The 22,607-nt window shown below is 39.9% G+C and overlaps 1 protein-coding gene across 1 annotated transcript in view; it reads right to left on the bottom strand.

Annotated features, from left to right (window-relative positions):
- The window catches only part of LOC132159298 (uncharacterized), a 158,527-nt gene extending 139,534 nt beyond the window's left edge, over positions 1–18,993 (bottom strand). Inside the window, 3 exon segments of the mRNA XM_059568822.1 lie at positions 9,934–10,026; positions 12,754–12,836; positions 14,398–18,993. Of these exon segments, the coding sequence (XP_059424805.1) occupies positions 9,934–10,026; positions 12,754–12,836; positions 14,398–18,993 (4,772 nt within the window).
- Between the last annotated feature and the right edge of the window lie 3,614 nt (positions 18,994–22,607).

The following is a 22,607-nucleotide window of genomic DNA, read 5'->3' as shown; positions in this document are numbered from 1 at the left end:
GGGCACTTCTGCCATGGGTATTGAGGGTGGAAGAGAGCGCTGTTCATTCACTTCCCCTACCTACAACTCCTGCCAGCACCAAGACTTGAACCTGCGACGTTCAGGTTACAAGTCCAAGTCTCTTACCATTAGGCCACAGCTGCCCCCTTAATTTAACATTAACCCTCTGGAGTCGATTAACACGTATACGCATTATGAGGCATTTTCTCCTGATAACCCTGAGAAGAACTTAAATTACACTTTCAGTTTTTATCGTAAAGATAAGATCAATACATCAATCAAATCTGTAAAGGGTCTACTTTTTTGTATACAGGCATAATAACAACAAAACTTTGTGCATTTATAAAAAAGATAAACAAGGTGTGCTGTCTGCAGCCTTTGTCTGAGCTGATCTTCATTTACAAACGCGTCATTAAAATGAACTGTAACTCAGTGAATACTCAATGAAGAGACATGAGCGATATATTTATAGAAAGTCTCATGTCAACTTTTTAAAAAACAATTGCTTTCTGTTTTTTACATCTCATTTCATTATCTTCTAATGCGACCACGCCCCCATGCTGAACGCGCTATTCAGATTCTAATGTTTCACATGCCCACACGACAGAAGACAATGCAGTGAGCCTGTTCTTCAAGTTTTTTATTTTATTTTACTGTTTGCTTCATGATGAGAGGAATAAGACAATTCACCCCAAAAAGATGTGATGTGGTTGAGGATTTGAGATTTGGATTTCCTGAGAAAAAAAATGAATGAAGCACTTTATTCAGCAGAGATCATAAACATGAGTAAGTCTCTTTTTATTTATGTATATACTTGTACTAGTTTTCACATAACGTGTAAACATTTTACTAGTTAGACTTTTTCGAAAGACTTTTTCCAAACTATAATTCCTGACAATGTATAATCAAGTGAAACATTATCACATTTCAATAATAACAATATACAATACTATACCATTCAAAAGCTTGATGTAAATAATATAAATATGACAAATAAATGTAACTGTAACAAATGTAACAATGCTGTTCTTTCAATTTACCCCCCCCCCCCCCCCCCCCCATAAAACTGAATAAATATTCTCAGCTCTTTTCAATATTAATAATAATAATAATAATAATAATAATAATAATATGTTTTTTTGTTGTTGTAGAAAATCAGATTGTTAAAAGGATGTCTGAAGAGTTGTGTGACTGGAGTAATGATGCAAAAATTTCAGTTTGAAAGTCAGCTTTGATTGTTCCTAATAAACTGTTTAACTGCACTCCCAAGTGAATATTAAATTATGTTGTGGGATAATTAAATCTATTCTAAATAAACTACAAACATAAAGTTATATACATTTATTTTGTCCTCACATTCTTTCTTGTAACTCTACCACTCTCAGCGACACAGCTGACTGAAAGGCTCATTATGCAGCTCATTATGCAGGCCTTTGTTTTCTCAGGTGTAAATCACAATGATATACATGATAGTTGACGCCCTCTCGCATATGACTTTTACCAGCAAAAAGTAAAAAATCTTAGAAAATTTAAATCAATATATTGTTTTCTGTGAGTGAGTAAACAAGATGATTTTCACATAATTAAGAAAGAAAAATTCTAGCCTACTAGCTCCAGTTCCAATGTTCTGTATGTGTTTTATGGCCTTATTCAAGTGATTTAACATTTTTAGTTTTTCTGTTTTGCCATTTAGATGTTTATAAGAAAATGAAAAAACACAAATGTCAGGGTATGACAAAACTTCTCCAGGCCTCAAAAATACCCTTAGACTCCAGAGGGTTAATGTATGAGACAACATCCTCTGTGCATTTGTTAATGTAACCTATCACAGAGTCTGTGTATTCCTGTAAGTTGTCTCCTGCTGCATCTTGAAACATCTGCCAGTCTGTGGATTCAAAGCAGTCCTACAGTGTGGAGATGGCATCTTCACTCCATTTATGAACTGTTTTAGAAACCGTTTTTTCCTGTTTGAGGCATTGTCTGTAGGCTGGTAACAACAGTATGCTTAAAATCGGGATTTACAGGGATAGGCTAACTAGGGATGCCGGAGACCGGTATGTGGACAAAATCGGCACTATTAACAGTTTGGATCTATATGAAATTCCTAACAAAGAGTGGAGCACCAACAACAACTTGCTGCCGCACTTTTGCATTACAGACATCTGCGGCTACCTTGTTTGTTTTGTGAGCGCATTCACTTCAGAACAGTTCCAAAGCTACAAGTCATTGGAGTCTCATGTGCAGTTCACAAATGGATGGGTTTAGGGGCTTATAAAGCTGGCTAACAGTATACAGTAATACAGTAATCCGAACAAAGGTGAGCTGCGCTCCACCTAGCTGCTAGTTTGGTAACCGTTAGTGCTAACAACCATTCACACATGTACTTTAAACTATGCGTTTCAAAAGTGTAGTTACTAGCTGTCAGCCCTCCTGTTTTTTCCGGGGTTCACAAGTATTTGAGCTCTTTTCCCGCTGTCTTCCCATTTTAGATTTTTCCTGTAAAATATCCTGTTAGCCCTTCCATCAGACCTGTCAGTCTCTGTACTGTTGTCCTTTTGCTACCCCCTTGCCCTTCCAGCGAAACAGATGTTTTCAAAGCACCATTTTGCTTACTTGTAAGCAACCTTAGCTTTTTAAGATAGTGTGGTTGTTGTGAGAGCACGATTTCACACCAATCTGTTGAGCTATTACACCCCACAATACAGCAAAGGTTTACCATGGTTGAAATAGATTTTTAATTAATCAAATTAAGACACAGAGCTGAGAGGGAGTACGACTAAACACTGCGCAGTAGTCCGAGTTGCAGTAAAGAGGCCATCAACATGGTGCCACGCCAAGTAATTATGTCACGACGCCCAAGCCCTATAGCAGTGATCTAATGTCTGATCTAGGGATGACCCCGAATAGTCGACGAATCGATGCTTTGATTCGAGAAGCCTGATTCGACTAGCAATCTAACAGTTGAATTTTCGCAGAGTGTTATTGATTATGCCATTTTGACTATATGGGGGGAGCTCAAATGTCTGATTTCACATAGAACTACCGGGTTTCTCCCAATAATTTAATATACAGCCTATTATGATAAAGCTGTAAGAATCTGAAAAGAAAGAAGCTTCAAATGAATATTTTAAAGTGCGTGAATAAATCCAACCACCCCTATAGATTTATGTTTCACTTTCCATAAGCCGTGACCGAAAGAGGAGCCTCTTGGCGGCAGGGATTTAAAACTTTACCAAGACTCAAACTGACTCAGGCCGAGACTGGACTTTTCAAAACATTTCAGCCGGTGTATATATATTTTGTGGATATATTATTTACCTGATATAAGATGCAATTAGTTTTGAGTCAAGTGCTTCATTGTAGTACTACGGTGATATCTCTTCAATGCACAGCGCGAGCAGGTCAAATTACAATGCAGAATATTAATAACTATGACTGGGACTGTTATATACATAACATTATAATGAGAAGACCATTATAATAAAACGCTACAAATTTTTTTTGTTTTATTAATGCTAGGAGTTTTGCTGCCATGTTTCTACACATTGTTTCGTGAAGAACGCGTCCACAAAAAGAGTTCACATTCAGAACCCCGCAGATATGTTCATGTGCACTCCAGCCCTTTTTGCTAATAGCCTTTAAGTATTAATATTAACGTTACATTGTATAAATAACTAATCGTATTCTATATGAAATTATGAGTTTAATCACATTGATTAAAAACTTGCTATCAAATGCCTCACTCTACTGGTCATCTTCAGTGTGCACATCTCAAAACAAATGCAGAATATTAACTGCTAACGTTTTAGACTAACGTTATAATGAGAGCACTATTGTAAAAAAAAAAAAAAAAGTTTAGTCGACGTTAAGTGTTAGCTATCTTTTAATCAAAACATTAAACAATTTACTCCATTTATATATGCAAGGTGTTCGTTTTCCCTGTGTGTTAACATCAGTTATTATGTTAGTCGAATGTCTGACTTGACTCTAGTTAATGTATTTTGCCCCGCCCCCAAACATATTATTCCACTATCAGTCAAATATCGGCAAGATTCGAAAATTCTGATTCGACTATGAAAATCCTTAGTTGGGGACACCCCTAGTTTGATCAACTCGTGTGGGGAAATTTATGTGCTGGTAGAATTGGGGAAGAACTTTCCTCATATTCACCCTGTTAAAATCCCCAACAACGATGAAAACGGAGTCAGGATGAGCAAATTCTAATCCGTTTACCGTGCTGTACAGTTCGTCCAATGCTTTAGTTTTGTCCACGTGAGGTAGGATTTAAACAACTGTGAGAATGATTGAATTCAACTCCCGCGGGAGGTAGAAGGGGCGCACTTTAAATGGAGAGCAGTTCAATCTCAGGGAAGCACTGTGTAGATAAAATTGTAACATCAGTGACCTCTGCTCTTACCAGAGTTTAACGATCTGTCCTGATAAAAAACTGAGAATCCAGGTGGTGTGATGGCCATATCGGTTACTTCTGTGTGTAAGCACATCTCACAGAAAGCCAGAACGCAGCAGTTACGAATGTCCCCCTGGTATGTGATTCTCGCATTAAGTTTGTAAAGTTTGTTATCCAGATACTGTATGTTGGCTATAAAAGGTGGTAGGGAGAGGAGGATTAAAGGTCCCGTTTTACGCGCTTTTTTGAAGATTTGATTGTGTTTACAGTGTGCAATATAACGTGTTCATGGTTCGCGTGTAAAAAAAACACAGTATTTTTCACAATTCAACTATCTGTATACCGCTGTTTTCACTGTCATAAAAACGGGCTGATGTCTTCCTTGTTCTATAAAGTCCCTCCTTCAGAAATACGTGATGAGTTCTGATTGGGCCAGCGGTTCCTGTGTTGTGATTCGACAGCAGCTGAGCACGCGCTGCCCTCCTGGAAACACGATTGGACTAGTTTTGAGAAGCAAGTGGCCAGGAGCATGTGCTGGAGATGTACTTATAATCACAGGAGCGTTTTTAGCATTTGTTTTTTTGCACAGCCCTAACATCTAGTTAACAAAGCTAAACAGTGTTGCCCTTTGTGTAGTAAATTACAGAAACTGTTAAATGCACCAATTTAAATAATAAAATACACTTACCGGTTGTGGTCCATAAACAACGCCTTCTCCAGACAAAGAGGGAACTGCTCCATCTTTCAGGAATAATCTTTGCCTGAATCCGGCATTAAACTGATTGAGATTGAGAAAGCTGTCCTCAGCAAAATGTGCTGCACATAGTTTTACATGTGGATTATAATTTTCGGGAACTGAGTTAAACATAAATTGTAACCATTAATCTCCAAGTACAGCGTCCCTCGGGCTCTGCACCAGAACTCTCGCTGCTGTGTGTTGCTCTGCGGTCAGGTATGATTTAAAATGTATTGGTGTTAAACACATTGTGCCCATAGAGCACACTTTTGTGCTTCTACATGTGCACATAAGCTAGTTAAGTTTATTCTCTAAAACACTTAGAGAATAAACACAAACATTGCAACAGTGCTTTGCAATGCATTTTAGACCCGGTGTCTAAAATTAGGGTAACCGTTACATGTGTGACTGTTACATTTTCTTGTCTTCTGCGTGGATCACTTGGCTGTTTCTCATATGGCTACAGTGTCGATGTACAGGAGCGGGTTTCCACCGGCTACAATATGATTCACAATTGCATTATTTTTTCTAAACTGGCTTCTAATTGTGACATTATGTAATTGGCATGAAACAATTTTAAATTAAATGTATGCATTTAGCAGACGCTTTTACCCAAAGCGACTTACAGTGCATCCAGGCTATCAATTTTTACCTATCATGTGTTCCCAGGGAATTGAACCCCCAACCTTGCTTGATAACGCAATGCTCTACCACTTGAGCTACAGGAACACAAATTTTACAAATTATTTTACCTGACAAACAATAAATTGTTAAATTTGCTATATTCTGATCTCTTCTGAAATCATTTTTCAAGTCAATGATGAAATTAAGTGTAGGCAATCTAGGTGTGAGACGGGCACCAATGATCAGAATATTAAAGACAAAAAAATAATGATTAGCAGCAATTCAGAGCCAAGTATCATGTTTGCAATACAAAAGAACCATTCCATAATCAGTCCTTTATAGGAAGTGTGAATGGTCTTAAAAAAATATTGGAATCAGTTTGTTGCTTTATTTTAGTGTATATTTTATTAAGCTGGATAAATTGTTTTGATAAAAGCAAAGGTTTATTATCATATGTTCGTTTGGCATTTCATTTACTGTATATCCTTTAAATTAACATTTTGAAAAAACAACAGCAGCAGTTTGGTGTAACATTTATTTGAAACTTGTATTTGGTGCGTGCTAACTTATATATTTACTCTTTCCTTTCATTCTTCATGGCTTTGGAAAACTTGTCTCGGATGTTTCTCTGCTTCACTTTTTGCATAACTCAGAGTCGTCGACACCAAGCTTCATTGCTATTTCTTTCTAGGAATGAAATACGGTCTCTACATCTTTAAAGTCGATCCGCGAGTGATCGTCCAGGTGTGGGTACATTTGTGCAGCTCAGCTATTCGACACTCCAGTGCATTCATATGCTCTCCTTTATGACCTCCACAGAATGAGGAACAAACAGAGAAAAAAAATCCTGCTTTAAAGAACTGCTTTAAACCCACTGATTGCGTAATCGCCACGGACCAATACAAACTCAAAGGTGTTTAGGAGCCAAATCAGAATCAGAATGAGCTTTATTGCCAGGTATGTTTACACATACGAGGAATTTGTTTTTGTGATAGAAGCTCTGCAGTACAACAGAATGACAGCGACAGAACATAAAACACATAATAAAGAATAAAAAATACAAATAAGTAGTTAAGGAATGACAATATACAAATTAACAATTGTAGGCAGGTATATTACAAAATGCAGTTATGTATGTACATGTATATTATGTGCAAAATTTAATTGTATACCAAGTATGTGTGTTAGATAAATAAGTGTATGTGTATATAAATATAAAGTGTAGTGTGTTCCACAGTTATTATGAATTGTTTATTAGATGGATTGCCTGAGGGAAGAAATTGTTCCTGTGTCTGGTCGTTCTGGTGCTCAGTGCTCTGTAGCGTCGACCAGATGGCAACAGTTCAAAGAGGGAGTATGCTGGATGTGAGGGGTCCAGAGTGATTTTAACAGCCCTTTTGCTCACTCTGGATAAGTACAGTTCTTGAATTGATGGGAGAGTTGAACCGATGATTCGCTCAGCAGTCCGGACTACCCTCTGTAGTCTTCTGAGGTCAGATTTAGAGGCTGAGCTGAACCAGACAGTTACTGAAGTGCAGAGGATGGATTCGATGATGGTGGAGTAGAACTGTTTCAGCAGCTCCTGTGGCAGGTTAAACTTCCTCAGCTGGCGAAGGAAGTACAACCTCTGCTGGGCCTTTTTCACAATGGAGTCAATGTGAATGTCCCACTTCAGGTCCTGAGAGATAGTGGTGCCCAGGAACCTGAATAACTCCACTGCAGTCACAGTGCTGTTCATGATGGTGAATGGGGGGAGTGCAGGGGGTTTCTCCTGAGGTCCACTATCATCTCCACTGTTTTGAGGGTGTTAAGCACCAGGTTGTTGAGAGTGCACCAGACAGCCAGCTGCTCAACCTCCTGTCTGTAAGCAGACTCGTCACGTCGTCTGCAAACTTCAGGATCTTGACAGAGGGGTCCTTAGATGTGCAATCATTAGTGTACAGGGAGAAGAGCAGTGGGGAGAGAACACAGCCTTGGGGAGCTCCGGTGCTGATTGTACGGGTGCTGGATGTGTATTTTCCCAGCCTCACTAGCTGCTGCCTGTCTGTCAGGAAGCTGTTGATCCACTGACAGACGGAGGTGGGCATGGAGAGCTGAGTTAGTTTGGGCAGCATGGGCGGATCTACAGGGGGGCAAGGGGGGGCAGGTGCCCCCCCACTCTAGAGCCTTGCCCCCCAAGCTGCCCCCCTAACTTTAATGATCCAAAAACTGTACTTACAAAAACAACCCACCACTATGTCCAATACATTTACCAAAAGTGGACAATTTAATTTTTAATTTTAAATGTATTATTCGCCCTTCCCCACTGCCCCTCAAATACTTAGTTACGTCCCTGATTCAAACGTGCAGAGCGGCGTTCGCTCAGTCCGCCTCATACACACAGCGAGTCTGCTTCGGTGCGGTGGCCCTGCAACCAGAGACTGAGCTGCCCCGGTCAGATCCTCTGAAGGTGAAGTGAGTTTCCCCAGGTGTAGTTTAAACACACGTTTAACTTAAAGTTAAATTTGTAATGAATGTATTGTATGCTAAAGACGATTCAGCATCAGCAAAAACAGCGAGTCTATTACGTTAGGCAAAATCAGCGGTCAAATCGCTCCCTCGTGATTTGTAAGAGCACTCTTCTCTTTGATTAGCCTGATTTTGATTTTAGTAAAGACAAGAACAGCTTAATAAAAAATATAAAATATTGAGGGGCAGCGCTAGGGCTGGGCTAATGGGGCTTAAGCCCCGAAAGTTTTTAGTAAAGCCCCGAATATTTTGCTAACTTGTCTTTCTCACAGAGCAAAACAATTCATCAGAAAAACAAATGTGAATAAGATTACAGCGGCCGCGATTAACTAATCATGAACAGTGCATATTACATTTTTATTTATATTTTTCCCTTTGCATTAAAGGTACTTTTGACGTGCTTTTGCAACGTTGAGTATTGTAGCCAATCACAGACATGTCTGTTGATCACATCGGCCAATCAGAGGTGTTTAAATGAGTCGCTGTGCTGAAGATGTGTTTTGCGCGAGCTCACCGAGTTCACGTTTGCAAACCTGTCATTATTATTGGCAATAAACTTAAGATGCAGATAAGAGATTCACTTGATATTATTATTGATGCTGCTCTGATGCACTACATTACGCAACGCTCTGTTTGTTGTTATGAAGACTAAAAGTTCAGCGGTCTAGCTCATCAATGTCAAAATTATTAAATAGGTTAACAAATGCCTGGTAAAATGTAAGTAGATAATTTAATATTTGACTGTTTTACAATAGAAAAGTTCAACTTTTTTATCTATTTATTAAATTTTGCCTTTTTGAATTAAAAATATGCTATAATTTCCTTGCTTCATATATGTAAATTAAAAATAAAATATTAGTTGCAAATAGTTACAATTATTTCACTAATACAACAAGCCTTTCTTTTTCTTTATTCCCTTAAATCGCTTTAATAATTAATTAATTACTTTAAATAAAAATACCCAATTTTAGTTTGGGCTGTTACGTTACAACACACAATACAGTGCCAGTTAGGAGATCGATCATTTGATTAGCTAAGCCTAAGCAGTCCTATTAAATCCAATTCCTCTCAGATATCACAGCAATGAAACCAGGTTACAACTGGGGAAATAACAAATACAATAGAATTAAGTAGTCTAAACATAACTGGTGTGTGTGTTGTGAATTAAAAAACGTTGTAGTGTGTAAGGGCATGATTAAACAATAACAATAAGTGTTTTTGTGTTTTTTTTAAGCAATTCATATATAGGGATTCCATGTACCCCTGCCACCCTGCCAAGACCTCTTGCCACCCCTTTGCCCCCCCCCCCCATGCAAAATTTTCTAGATCCGCCACTGTTGGGCAGGAGGAGGTTTGGGATGATCGTGTTAAAGGCCGAGCTGAAGTCCACAAACAGGATCCTCACATAAGTCCCCGGTCTATCTAGGTGTTGCAGAACATAATGCAGTCCCCCAGAAAGTTTGCTTTGGTGAGCCATTTCGAACTGCCGAAACGAACTCAAAACGAACTTAGTTTTGGCGTGATTTAGTCTGAAATTACATCATGTCAGTTCATTCTTTGATTTTGTTTGAAGTATATCGGGGCCTTTACACTATCACAAGGATCTTAGTGGATAAATAAACAAACACAACATTTTAATTTCAAAGATATTAAATACCTTTTGATAGATGTTTTTTCCTCACTGAAGTTTGGTATGTCACCATGGTTATACCGGTCACTCTTCGCAGACACATGTGAGCCTGATCTTACACTAATGACACAAAAAGAGAAGAGAAACTTTTCTACAAGAGCTTCATCTGTGTTTTATATTGACACACATTCTCTCTAGTCCTTTACAGAAACGTTTGAAGAGTATAAAAGATAGTCGTCATTCTTGTTTACAGACTCACATTTGTTTAACAACTGGCCAACAAGTACTTAATATGAGACTAAATATATTTTTACAAATATTTGACTGATCTAATTAAAGAGATTTAATTTTTCATTTTCTTTTTTGACTAAAATAGAAAGCAGAAATGTCAGCACTACATTATTTCAAAAGTTTGTCACTTTGTTTATTGGGTGTAATAATAACAGTAACAATTTCATTTCAATAATTACCATATCCATTTGACTCCGAGGCCAAGTCTGAGCTGAACGTTTCACAGACGTAAGCTTTTATTTTACAACTCTCTAATCTTTCACATACAATCTCATAGTTATAATTTTTCTTCTTCAATGTAACAACTTTATGTCCTGAAGTGCCAACATAAAATACAGTAATTTAGGTGTGGTTTATTGTATTTTCTGTACAGTGTATTTAGGTGTGTGTAGCTGATGTTGTACACAGGAAGCTGGGAGAAAATGCACTGCAGCTTCATAAAGCGTGCTGTACACAAGCTAACCTTTGGGTCGTACGGCTCAGGAACAGAGTTATTAATAAATCTTAAACACTGAATCCAAACAAAGAGGGTTTTCTTTCTCATCCAAACACAGAGCGTCTCCACAACATGACGACAACACTACAACTCACTGAAGCCTCGTCTTCTCTTTGTGTAAACCTTTGAACAGCATTACGCTAATATTTCACATTGTGATGCACACATTTGTGAAGTTAATATCTGGACTTCAGTCAAGGCATTTTAATCATTTCTGGATCAGTGTTCTCTGTTAGACAGAATAAATCACTTTACAGGAGACTGTGACCTTTGTAACTTTGAAGATCTTATTCAAACATATACATTACACACTAAAGAAAGATTAAAACAATAAAAAACATCATATGACCCTTTAAGTGAAGTGTGGTGTCATTTTTAATGTCTGACAATAAACGTATGACCTAAAAACCAAAATCACTGATGTGGAATAATTTACTTAAGTACATATCCAGTGCTGAAGAGCGGCTGTAAATTGTGATTCTGATTATCAATTTTGAGATATTTATCATCTATTGGCTACTATTAAAATATAAATTCTATTTTTAAGTAGAAGTTATGAAGTTCTTAAGTTCTAAAAAGGATTTGTATATACACAATGTTACCTTTATTTATATAGCGCTTTAAACAAAATACATTGATTCAAAGCAACTGAACAACATTCATTAGGAAAACAGTGTCAATAATGCAAAAATGATAGTTAAAGGCAGTTCATCATTGGATTCAGTTATGTCTGTTCAGTTAAATAGTGTCTGTGCATTTATTTGCAATCAAGTCAACGATATCGCTGTAGATGAAGTGTCCCCAACTAAACAAGCCAGAGGCGACAGCGGCAAGGAACCGAAACTCCATCGGTGACAGAATGGAGTAAAAAACCTTGGGAGAAACCAGGCTCAGTTAGGGGGCCAGTTCTCCTCTGACCAGACGAAACCAGTAGTTCAATTTTAGGCTGCAGCAAAGTCAGATTGTGCAGAAGAATCATCTGTTTCCTGTGGTCTTGTCCTGGTGGTCCTCTGAGACAAGGTCTTTACAGGGGATCTGTATCTGGGACTCTAGTTGTCCTGGTCTCCACTGTCTTTCAGGGATGTAGAGGTCCTTTCTAGGTGCTGATCCAGCATCTGGTCTGGATACGTACTGGATCCGGGTGACTGCAGTGACCCTCTGATCTGGACACAGACTGGATCTGGTGGCCACGGTGACCTTGGAACAAGAGAGAAACAGACAAATATTAGCGTAGATGCCATTCTTCTAATGATGTAGCAAGTACATAGGTTGTTATGGGAAGTGTTTCCGGTTCACCTAATTAATGCAGCCTAAAAATCCTTTAACGGATTTGGATAATAAAAGCATATTAGTATGTTATGTGTATGCCAGGTTAAAGAGATGGGTCTTTAATCTAGATTTAAACTGCAAGAGTGTGTCTGCCTCCCGAACAATGTTAGGTAGGTTATTCCAGAGTTTAGGCGCCAAATAGGAAAAGGATCTGCCGCCTGCAGTTGATTTTGATATTCTAGGTATTAACAAATTGCCTGAGTTTTGAGAACGTAGCGGACGTAGAGGATTATAATGTAAAAGGAGCTCATTCAAATACTGAGGTGCTAAACCATTCAGGGCTTTATAAGTAATAAGCAATATTTTAAAATCTATGCGATGCTTGATAGGGAGCCAGTGCAGTGTTGACAGGACCGGGCTAATATGGTCATACTTCCTGGTTCTAGTAAGAACTCTTGCTGCTGCATTTTGGACTAGCTGTAGTTTGTTTACTAAGCGTGCAGAACAACCACCCAATAAAGCATTACAATAATCTAACCTTGAGGTCATGAATGCATGGATTAACATTTCTGCATATGACATTGAGAGTATAGGCCGTAATTTAGATATATTTTTGAGATGGAAAAATGCAGTTTTACAAATGCTAGAAACGTGGCTTTCTAAGGAAAGATTGCGACAAAAAGATTGTTGTGGAAAGATCCACAACAAAGTGGATTACTTTTTTTCCCCAGCAATCCTCTGAAAGTGCAGCAGTGTTTAAAATGATTGTCTGAAAACAGACTCAGTCTTACCTCTGTTTATGTGAGAGACTCATTTTTCCTCTCTTCTCTGACATACTGCAGATGAACAGCTCAACACTGAGATCTTTGTGTCTCTGAAGACGATCAAATGCTCATCATGACCTGGACATGACAATGAGATCAAGATCATGAGAGTTCAGAGGAACAAATGATGAAGAAAATAACTAGTGCTGAATCTTAGAGTTATCAAGCAATCAATATACAAATAAAATATGCTACAAATATACTGCCATGTAAAAATCTCTTCAGATAACTAAAATAAAATAACACTTTTAGAATGATTTTTAATGCTACATTTTTACAGACTTGTTAAAATGTTTAAACACGTGTCCATCTTTAAATGGTTTGATGTATTAATATATTTCTGCTTCTCAGACGTTTATTACTTTGGCGCAATAGGCTGTGTCATCTATAGCAAAAAGGTGTCCAAAAATGAAAGATTATGTGAATATTTGAATTAAATGTTTGGTCAGTAGCCGAAACAAGGATTTGATTCTCCTGTAAGTGAAACAGCAGCTATTACATAGCATTTGGCTCCCTTTGCAGGCATTTGTAATAACATGTACATAAATTGAAAAAATGAGTTTGTTTCAATAGCAAAGTCTCATTTGGTAAGTTGCTGGTTAGGTTGAAACCCGCCACAGGGTGTCCGGTAAGAGACGTGGTCAAAGATGGATTATATGGGAGTAACCCGTTTATTTGTCACCACAACAACTCAGTGAATAATAAGGGTTTCTGTGGTTTTTCTATAAAACACAAATGAAGAGTAAATATGAATACACATGGTGAATATTCAGTGAAATAAACAATTAAACATGTTAATAAAATAAAGAAAACAAACTTGCTATACCATATATACAGAATTAAACAGTAAACAGATTTATCTGTTGCATATTGTATCAGAGGTGCTTTGTCTGGACATGCCCAGTGCTCATGCGCATCAAGTTGTTCACAGCTTCAAAATATCTCAGAAATGAGGACTAATAAACAAGCTACAACGAAACACAAGTGAAATGTACATAGATAACATTAACAAACAACTATGAATAAAGGTTATATGTAAATATATAGTGAAATATTGCGCTAAAGACATGTTAATAATATGTAAGCTTTAGCATAACAATTACCACACATCGGACAGCAAAATGTAATAGACAGCTAAGTCAACCATATCACACACACAATCGTTTCAAAGATAAGATACATTACACTTACTTTACATTGACGCACAACACCCTTAAAATGAGTGGAGCTATATATGACATGCAATGTCAAAGTTTAGCGTCCGCATCAGCGCTCCGATGGACTCACTCTCAACTTCACACTAAGCGCTGTGGGCGGGATATTTGCCTGCACGTGGATCAATGAATGCTGATTGGCTGCCTGTGTGTCAGTCAGTCTCGGCAAAGAGAGAGAGAGATTCGGATCAGAAGATTAATTATTCTTAAAGCTATAATGGCCTTTTTAACAGCCGCCCCCAGATTCGGGGACAGAATCTGTACAACTATGAAAAGGCCTCTAAGTTACAGAATGGTGTACAGTGTTACATTACTCAGGGATGCTAGGTAATCGTACAATACGTGCCACTGGGCGTGTGTATGTCTTGCTGCCCACCTTAATATTAACTGTCCTCACTCTGCCATCAGCCCCAGGGAAGATTTCGGACACTCGGCCCACTGGCCAAAGCGCTCTGGGTAACTGTGGGTCAACGATCATCACTGTGGTGCCAACTTGATTGTCTGATGTGTCGTTTTGCCACTTCTGACGAGTCTGAAGTCCAGGAAGGTAAAACTTCAAGAAGTGCTTCCAGAAGTGGTCAGCTAGGACTTGGCTGTGACGCCATCGCCGCCTGCTTATGATGTCTGATTCTGGGTATACCACCGGAGGTAGTGAGGAATCTGGCCGCCCCATCAAGAGGGAGTTTGGAGTAATGGGGTCTGGATCTGCAATATCCGAGGAAGTATAGCCCAAGGGTTTTGAGTTTAGAATTCCCTCAATTTCAATTAACACTGTTTGTAGCACCTCAAAAGTTACTGACTGAGCTCCAATGGTGGCTGTCAGGGCCTGCTTGAGAGAACGAATTTCTCGTTCCCAGCAGCCTCCAAAGTGAGGAGCATTTGGGGGGTTGAAACGGAATTCGACCTTTTGTCTGGCTAACTGTGACTGAAGTTCAGGGGCAAGAGCTGCAAAGGCTTCCCTGAGTTCCCTTTCTCCTCCTTTAAAATTGGTACCTTGATCTGAAATTAGTTCAAAGGGGGTTCCACGTCTGGCAGTGAAACGTCTCAGGGCCATGAGGAAAGAGTCAGCATCAAGGTTGTGTAGGACATCAATATACACTGCTCGAGTGGTCAGACACTTAAAAATTATACCCCATTTCTTTTCAGTCCTCCTACCAACCTTGACAGCATAGGGACCGAAACAGTCCATACCTGTGGAGTAGAACGCAGGCCGGAATAAACGTAGTCTGGCTGGAGGTAGGTCTGCCATTTTGGGGATATCTGGATTCTTTCTCCATTTTTGGCACTCCACACAGCTTCTTTGAAACCGCTTTACGGCTTCCCTACCACGGAGAATCCAGTACTTGCGTCTAAGTTCAGCAAACACTCTCTCATACCCTGGGTGGTGGAGTTTGGCATCATAACTTTGTATGATGAGCTGTGTAATTGGATGCTTAGCATCGAGAACGATGGGATGTACAGTGTCTCGCTCAAGGTTGGTACTGTGACGTAAGCGACCTCCAACTCGAATCAGCTGGGTCTCACTGTCAATTTCAGGTGCCAAAGCTTTTAAGCGACTGTTATGAGCGAGGGGTTTACCAGCTCTTAACTGTTCAATGTCTGAAGTGAAAGACTCTTGTTGTGATTTTTGTAGTAGAGTGTCTTCAGCTTCTTTGTACGCACTGGCTGTCAGGCTCCCAGTGGCCGCCCCGTGGGAAGCTGTGGACTCTATCAGCTCTTGGAATGTTTTATGCTGATCAATGTTAGAGACTGAGGTGCTGATAGTAAAGCATGTAAGTGTGTTTAAACCAGTCTTGCGCAACTCTGCTCCCTCTTCCTCCACTGGAGATGGTGTTTCAGGCCAAAAACTCTGAGAGTGTTTTAAGAATGATGGTCCCTGGTACCAGTGGCTGTTTGGACCAAGCTCGTTCAATGTCTGTCCCCGTGTGATGTCATCAGCTGGGTTACTGGAAGATGGCACAAATCTCCATGAGTGCTGATCTGTGATATCTTGGATCTCTGCCACCCGGGTGCCGACAAAGACTTTGAATCTACAAGACTCAGATTTGAGCCAGGTAAGTACGGTGGTTGAGTCAGTCCATAAAGTGATGTGATGAATGGGCAAGGTTAACTCAGTGCTTACGACTTTGGCCAGTTGAGCACCAGTTAACGCTGCACAAAGCTCTAGGCGGGGAATGGACTGCTGCTTCTTGGGTGCTACTTTTGATCTTGCTGTAAGAAACGAGACTTCCACATTTCCCTGCTGGTCTTCTGTCCTTAGATAGGCCACTGAGCCATATGCTCTTTCAGAAGCATCACAAAAGATGTGTATATCTCGCTGACTTGTTTCTTTATCTTTAGCTGGACTAGTATAAGATCTTGGGAAGGCTATGTATGGTAAAGAAGGTAACTCTGCTTCCCACTCTGTCCAAGTTTGTAATAGATCAGGGGGAAGGTTTGGATCATCCCAGTCCCTCTTTTTGTCCCACAAGCATTGGACTATGAGCTTAGCCCTGGTGGTGTATGGAATCAGGTAACCCAGGGGATCATACTGACTAGCCAATGTTCTGTAGATATTGCGCATAGTGATCTCAGCACTTTCTGTGGGACGATATCTGCAGGAAATGGTGTCTGTTTGATGGTTCCAAATCAGTCCCAGGGCAGATTCTTGTGTGTCTGTTTTGCCGTGAGAGATCCAGAGATCAGCACTGGCTGATTTCAGCTCTGTGGGCAGGTGACTTATAGTTAACGGCTGGTTACTAGACCACTGTCTCAATTCAAAACCACCATCTGCCAATAGGGCCCGGATTTTATCGACAAAGGTTTTGGCTTCTTCTGTCGAAGTGAAGCTCTGCAGACAGTTGTCGACATAAAAGGACTTCATGACAGAATGTCTGACATCTTCTCCAGGTTCACTGTGATCTGAGACATGCTTCTGAAGAGCATAGACTGCGCAACAGGGACTGCAGGTGGTCCCAAAGGGAAGGACTTGCCACTCAAAAACACTGGGTTGTTCTTGTACCTTGAGGTCTCGCCAGAGGAAACGCAGCAACGGCCTGTCCTCTGGGAGCAACCGGACCTGGTGGAACATCCCACGTATGTCGCTGCTGACTGCGATGGAGTGTTCTCGGAATCGGAGTAGAACAGCAAGTAGAGAAGGTCCCAGAACTGGTCCCGGGAGTAACAGGTCATTCAGATTTTGGCCCTGATAATGGAAGGAGCAATTAAAAACTACTCTGTTTTTCCCATTGTGGTGGACCATATGGTGTGGGATGTACCATAAGTGGGCAGAGTCTTTTTCATCATGCTGATCCAGCTTAACTACATAGCCTGCTTGTTCCAGTTTATGAAGCTCTGCTGTGTATGCAGCTGCTTGGTCTGGATTTTTAGCCAGTCTCTTTTCAGTAGCTCTCAGCTGTGAAATCACTGCCTCTTTGGGTGCCTTGAGCTGCGGCATGTTTTTAACCCACAAAAGAGGAGTGGCATATCTCTTGGTCCCATCTACTTCCACCCTGACTGTCTTGGTGTCAAGGAGCTTTATAGCCTCATGGTCTTGTTTGGATCTGGTGCTGGTCTTTTCGCTGCGCCAAGGCAGCACATCCATTTGCCACAGTCGTTCTATCTCAGAAGATGAAACTGAGGTGAAGAAACAGTGCTGTTCATTCATTTCCCACTGTAGAGGCGGCACAGGCCCTTGTAATGTCCAGCCAAGGCGTGTCTTGATGGCAGCAGGCCCCCCTGGTGGTCCCAGACGGACTGGCTCCACTGGAGTTATGAGATGGGGGTAGTTGGAACCAATGAGCAGCACAGGATGGACAGTCTCTAAATGCCGTAGAGGCAGACCTCTTAGGTGTCGATATTTCTCCTTTAGAGCTTTTACTGGATGGGTATGTTCAGCCAGGCTTAGTTGCTGGGCCGTAAATGCACCTTTAATGTGGAACACCTTCTTGGGTTGCGACAGTGGAGAGATAGAGAATGACACCACTGCCCCACTGAGGACTTGGAGCTCTTGCCTGACTGTGCGGAGCGGTAAGTCTTCCGGTTTACCTTTGAGACCAAGCTGCTGAGCGGCACTGTGTAAAAGGATGGTTCTTTCTGACCCGTCATCCTGGATGGCGTAGGCAGTCATCTGATGTTCTCCATTTCTGAGTATTACTTTACTTATCTTGAGCAGGACTTTTCGGCTGGCAGGAGGCTTTCGAATGAGTAGAATCTCGATCATGGTATTTAGTAGACAGGAATTGGTGTCGCGGGTGGAAACAGCTTCATGTGGCACAGACTGTGAGCTTTCAGCACCTTTTACTGTAATGTCATGAAGAATTAGCAGATGTCGATTATTACACTGCTTGCAGCGCATTTTCAGACTACATTCTGTTGCTTGATGGTTCCTGCCGCAGCGCCAACATCGGTTGTTCTCCCTGATCCACTGTCGCCTCTGCTCTGTAGTGAGTTGCTTGAAATTTGAACAGTTATTTAAGCAGTGCTTAGTGTGATCGCAATAGGGGCAGTAGGGTTTTGGAACAGCTTTCATGGTAGGAGCTGAGGTACGCGTTTCAAGAGTTGCTTTCTCAGTGTTCAGCAGAATGTTTGCGTTTTTATTAAACGGCTTGTGTTCTTTGATTACCTCTCTGGTCCGTGCAGTAGGCGCTCTACGCTGGCTGGTTACAAATCTAGAGTTGTCCTCCTGTACTTGAATTTCATACTCCAACCATTCAGAGAGGTCCAAGAGTGTTGGAATTGGAACAAGGTGTGGATGAGCAAACCGGCGAAAGCTTGATTTGAGATCATGTGGTAATTTCTCCAACAGTCTGGAAACATGGGATCCACAATGCAGTTCAAAGGTGCCCTTCCTTCCGAGTTGCTCCAGCATACCCACCAGCGAACGAACTTTGAGTGCAAACAGTCTGAAGGCTTTTATGTCACCGCTGTTGATGCTTTGGCTATCCATGAGTTCTGCTATTCCCTGTAATGCAAGCTGGTGTGGCTGACCATACTGCAGGTCCAGGGCAGCCATCGTTTTCGTGAAGGGGGTTTGTGAATGGCTGTATGAATCAGCGATGAGTAATGCCTCTTCTAGCTTGAGATGATCTGTGAGAATTATTCTTAAAGCTATAATGGCCTTTTTAACATAAATTGTTTATTTTGCATTTCCCTATATTATGTATTTTAACAGTGTTATTATTAACCAATCATTATTGCCTCATTGTTTTTATATAATGCATTTTAAGTCATTTTAAAGGCTATTGATGGCTTAGCTCTTTTTTATAGCAACAACAACAACAAAAGTATTACAGTATATTAATACTTCTTTATAAATTATTATTTGAAGTAACAAAACCATGGTTAATTTGCAGTTACCATGGCTACAAGAACAATGATTTGTGGTGTTATTGTTAAAACCATGGGTCATTTTCGTAAGGGAACCTGAAAAAACTTGTCATAAACTGGGCTCGTTTTTACGTAAATGATTTATGATTTATTTTAATATATATTAAAAATGTATAAGGTGTGCATTGTAGCTGACACCTAAATGAACACATTACAGTTGTTTTATGACTGCAAGTCTTTCTCCTCAAATGCTATTGAGCTTCAAATTTGCGTTTGAGGCCATGTGAAAAAGTAGCATAATTTACATATGATTTACAGTTTATTTTAATAAATATCAAACATTCTATTCAATTGTGCATTATAGCTGACACCTAGATGAACAATTACAGTTGTTTTTATGACTGTAAGTCATTCTCCTCAAATGCTACTGAAAATGCCCTAGTTGTCTTTTCTCTGCGCCGGATTGCTGATGTCCTTTACCCGGGCATAGATGCCCATCCATCAATTATGAACATTCAGCAGCAAACATGAGGTGCGAGCGGTCGCGAGCGCGGTTGGGAGAATCGCGCATGTGTTTTTTTTTTTTTTTTTGAGGAACTGGGATGGTGCCCCCTCTGGGAGTTGGTGCCCTACGCAGACTGCTTACTCGTATAGGGGGCGCGGTACTGCTTCGGCAACAGACAGGTGTAAGTTATAACTGAACAAACCACACTTCATCGAGCTCTGAAATGCTTTCATCATTCTCCTAAATAAGTGTAATGGTGAAAGTATTCAGACTTACTTGCAGTAGTTCAGACGATCTTGTGCTGCAGGAACAGAATCCAGAAGTCTTTCAAACACTTCCGGTTTGTGATCGCTGTTAAACACCTGTGCGATCTTCACGATTGATGTTTGTCACCTGACAAGAACTTCATCTTGGAGAAAATCAAAGTCCAGTTAACAACAGATCTCGTGCATCAGCGCCACCAACTGGACAGGAATGTGAAGCACAAACACACCTGCTTTCTCCTTCTTCTTCCTTCTAACAGCAGATCCCAAACTAAAACAGTGCACTAGCGCCACCTGCTGTTTCTTCACATTCTCCCTCTCAATCTGCTCCATTCACCTCCTTCTGCTACATCTGACTACTCTGAAAGGTTCGTTGAATAATGACAGACAGACCATATCAAATAATCAAACCAAACATATAAAACATAATTATATACTTTTATGTATTTTAAATCCAACATTTAAGGATATTATGACTGACTAATGATTTTAGAGTCTTCTTCATAATTTACTGTCTTTCTGTACTCTTATTCAACATTTATAACACTGTTTTTATGTAATTTAAGTTTAAATGACAGTTGTAATAAAGCAACAGAAAACTGAAAAATGAGAAGTTAAAATTATTAAATAAGTGTTTGTTGAAATATTGAGATGTAATATGATGAGTAAAAGACTGTATATTGAAAAACATGATTTACATTGAAGATAGAATAAGAAATACTTAAGAATGTAAAATAATATTTGGTGTTTATCTCATAGACAGATACATTGCTGTATATGATGAAGAGAAACCCCAAGAACCCAGAAGGAAGCTGGAGGACAAGATCTTGTTTGAGAATCAAATCCCAATCATTAGACTGTAAAAAGTGTGAGTGCGCTGACAAACTGCCTGGGAGCTCCTCAGTGGTGAAACTCCTCCTCCTTCAATCAGTGGTGAACCAGGTGGAACAAATCTTCCAAGTAATCTGAGCGTGCCAGTACCTGGCTCTGTTGTTGTCTTTAGACCGCAGTGAAAGGAGCATTTAAAGCACCACAAGACCAAGGAAACCATCTTTGGCCGGTGTTAGGAAAAAATGGCGGTGTTAGTAGTTTGGGTGATGGATCTGATTGTGGACAAACAAAACACACGAGAAGTGAAGCTATTAAAAAGATGTCAGGAAAAGAAATCAAAGTGATTATTACGTTTGCTAAGCAGACAGAACACCAAGCCCATCCTATCAAATTATCGAAAATAATCGAGAAAGAGATAGGTTTAGTGAAAGCTGTATCTTGTCTTAGCAATGGAAGAATAATGATTAAATGCATGGATCAGAAGCAGAAGGGAAAAATAATGACAATGAAAATGCTAGCAGGGGCACGGATAACGTGCGCAGAAATAGGCAATAAAGTTCAAGGTGTTATTTCGGGAGTACCTCTTAATGTAAATATGGATGATATCAAAGGCAGTCTGAGTGGAGGCACAGTCATTTCTGCTAGAAGGCTACAGATGTGGAAAGAAAATAAAAAAATGTGAAAGCATGAGCGTGATGATACAGTTTGAAGGGAATAATCTGCCGATAAGAGTAAAACTAGGATTTGTAAGCTTCTCAGTGAGAGAGTATGTACCTCCGCCTTTAAGGTGCTTCAAATGCCAACGCATGGGACATACTGCTAGTGTCTGTAAAGGGAAAATGCATTGTGCAAAATGTGGGGGAGAACATGGTTATGGAAAGTGTGAGGAGGGTGCAGAGATAAAATGTTGTAATTGCGGAGGAAGACACAGTGCAGCATATGCAGGATGCCCAGTACAACAAGAAGCCTGTGAAGTACAAAAAATAAAAACAGTACAACATTTAACATATGCAGAAGCAACTCGTAAGGTGAAAGGTGCAGTAGAAACAAAAAGGACTAATGTGCAAGGAACTATGGCAGAATCCTTTCCTCAGAAAGATGTAAATGATGTGAGAAATAAACCAGATCAACATGTTGTGATGAACAAAATTGATTTTGTAGCTTTTATTTGTGCGGTGGTTAATGGTACCTCGCAAGTGGAAAGGAAGTCCGATAAGATAAAGATTATTGTTGGGTGTGCTAATAAATTTCTGAAGTTAGAAGGTGTTACAGCAGAGGAGGTCCATGAGATTTTAAAAGCTAAGGAGGGAAATGATGCTTTGGATATGACTCAGAATAATACTTAGGTATAATGTCTTTCCTATTACTACATTGGAACGCCAGGAGCTTAATATCAAATGGGCAAGGTTTTAAAAAACATATCGTAGAAATGGGAAAATTGCCAGACATCACGTGTATTCAGGAGACATGGTTAAATAGCTCCTTGGATTTTAAGATTGATGGATATGTAGTTGAAAGGAAAGACAGAGAAGATGGAAGAGGTGGAGGATGTGCAACATTTATTAAAGAGAGCATAGCATATAAAAGAGTATTCACAAGTAAAAGTTTAGAATGTGTAACCATAGAAGTATTGGGAAAACATGAAGGAATCAGAATTACAAATTTCTACAATCCATGTAAAGAAATAAGTAATGCTATATT

This window comes from Carassius carassius, chromosome 16, assembly GCF_963082965.1.
Source record: "Carassius carassius chromosome 16, fCarCar2.1, whole genome shotgun sequence".
Classification (NCBI taxonomy): domain Eukaryota; kingdom Metazoa; phylum Chordata; class Actinopteri; order Cypriniformes; family Cyprinidae; genus Carassius; species Carassius carassius.
Note: the sequence above shows the minus strand (reverse complement) of the source record. Positions and strands in the feature narration are given on the sequence as shown.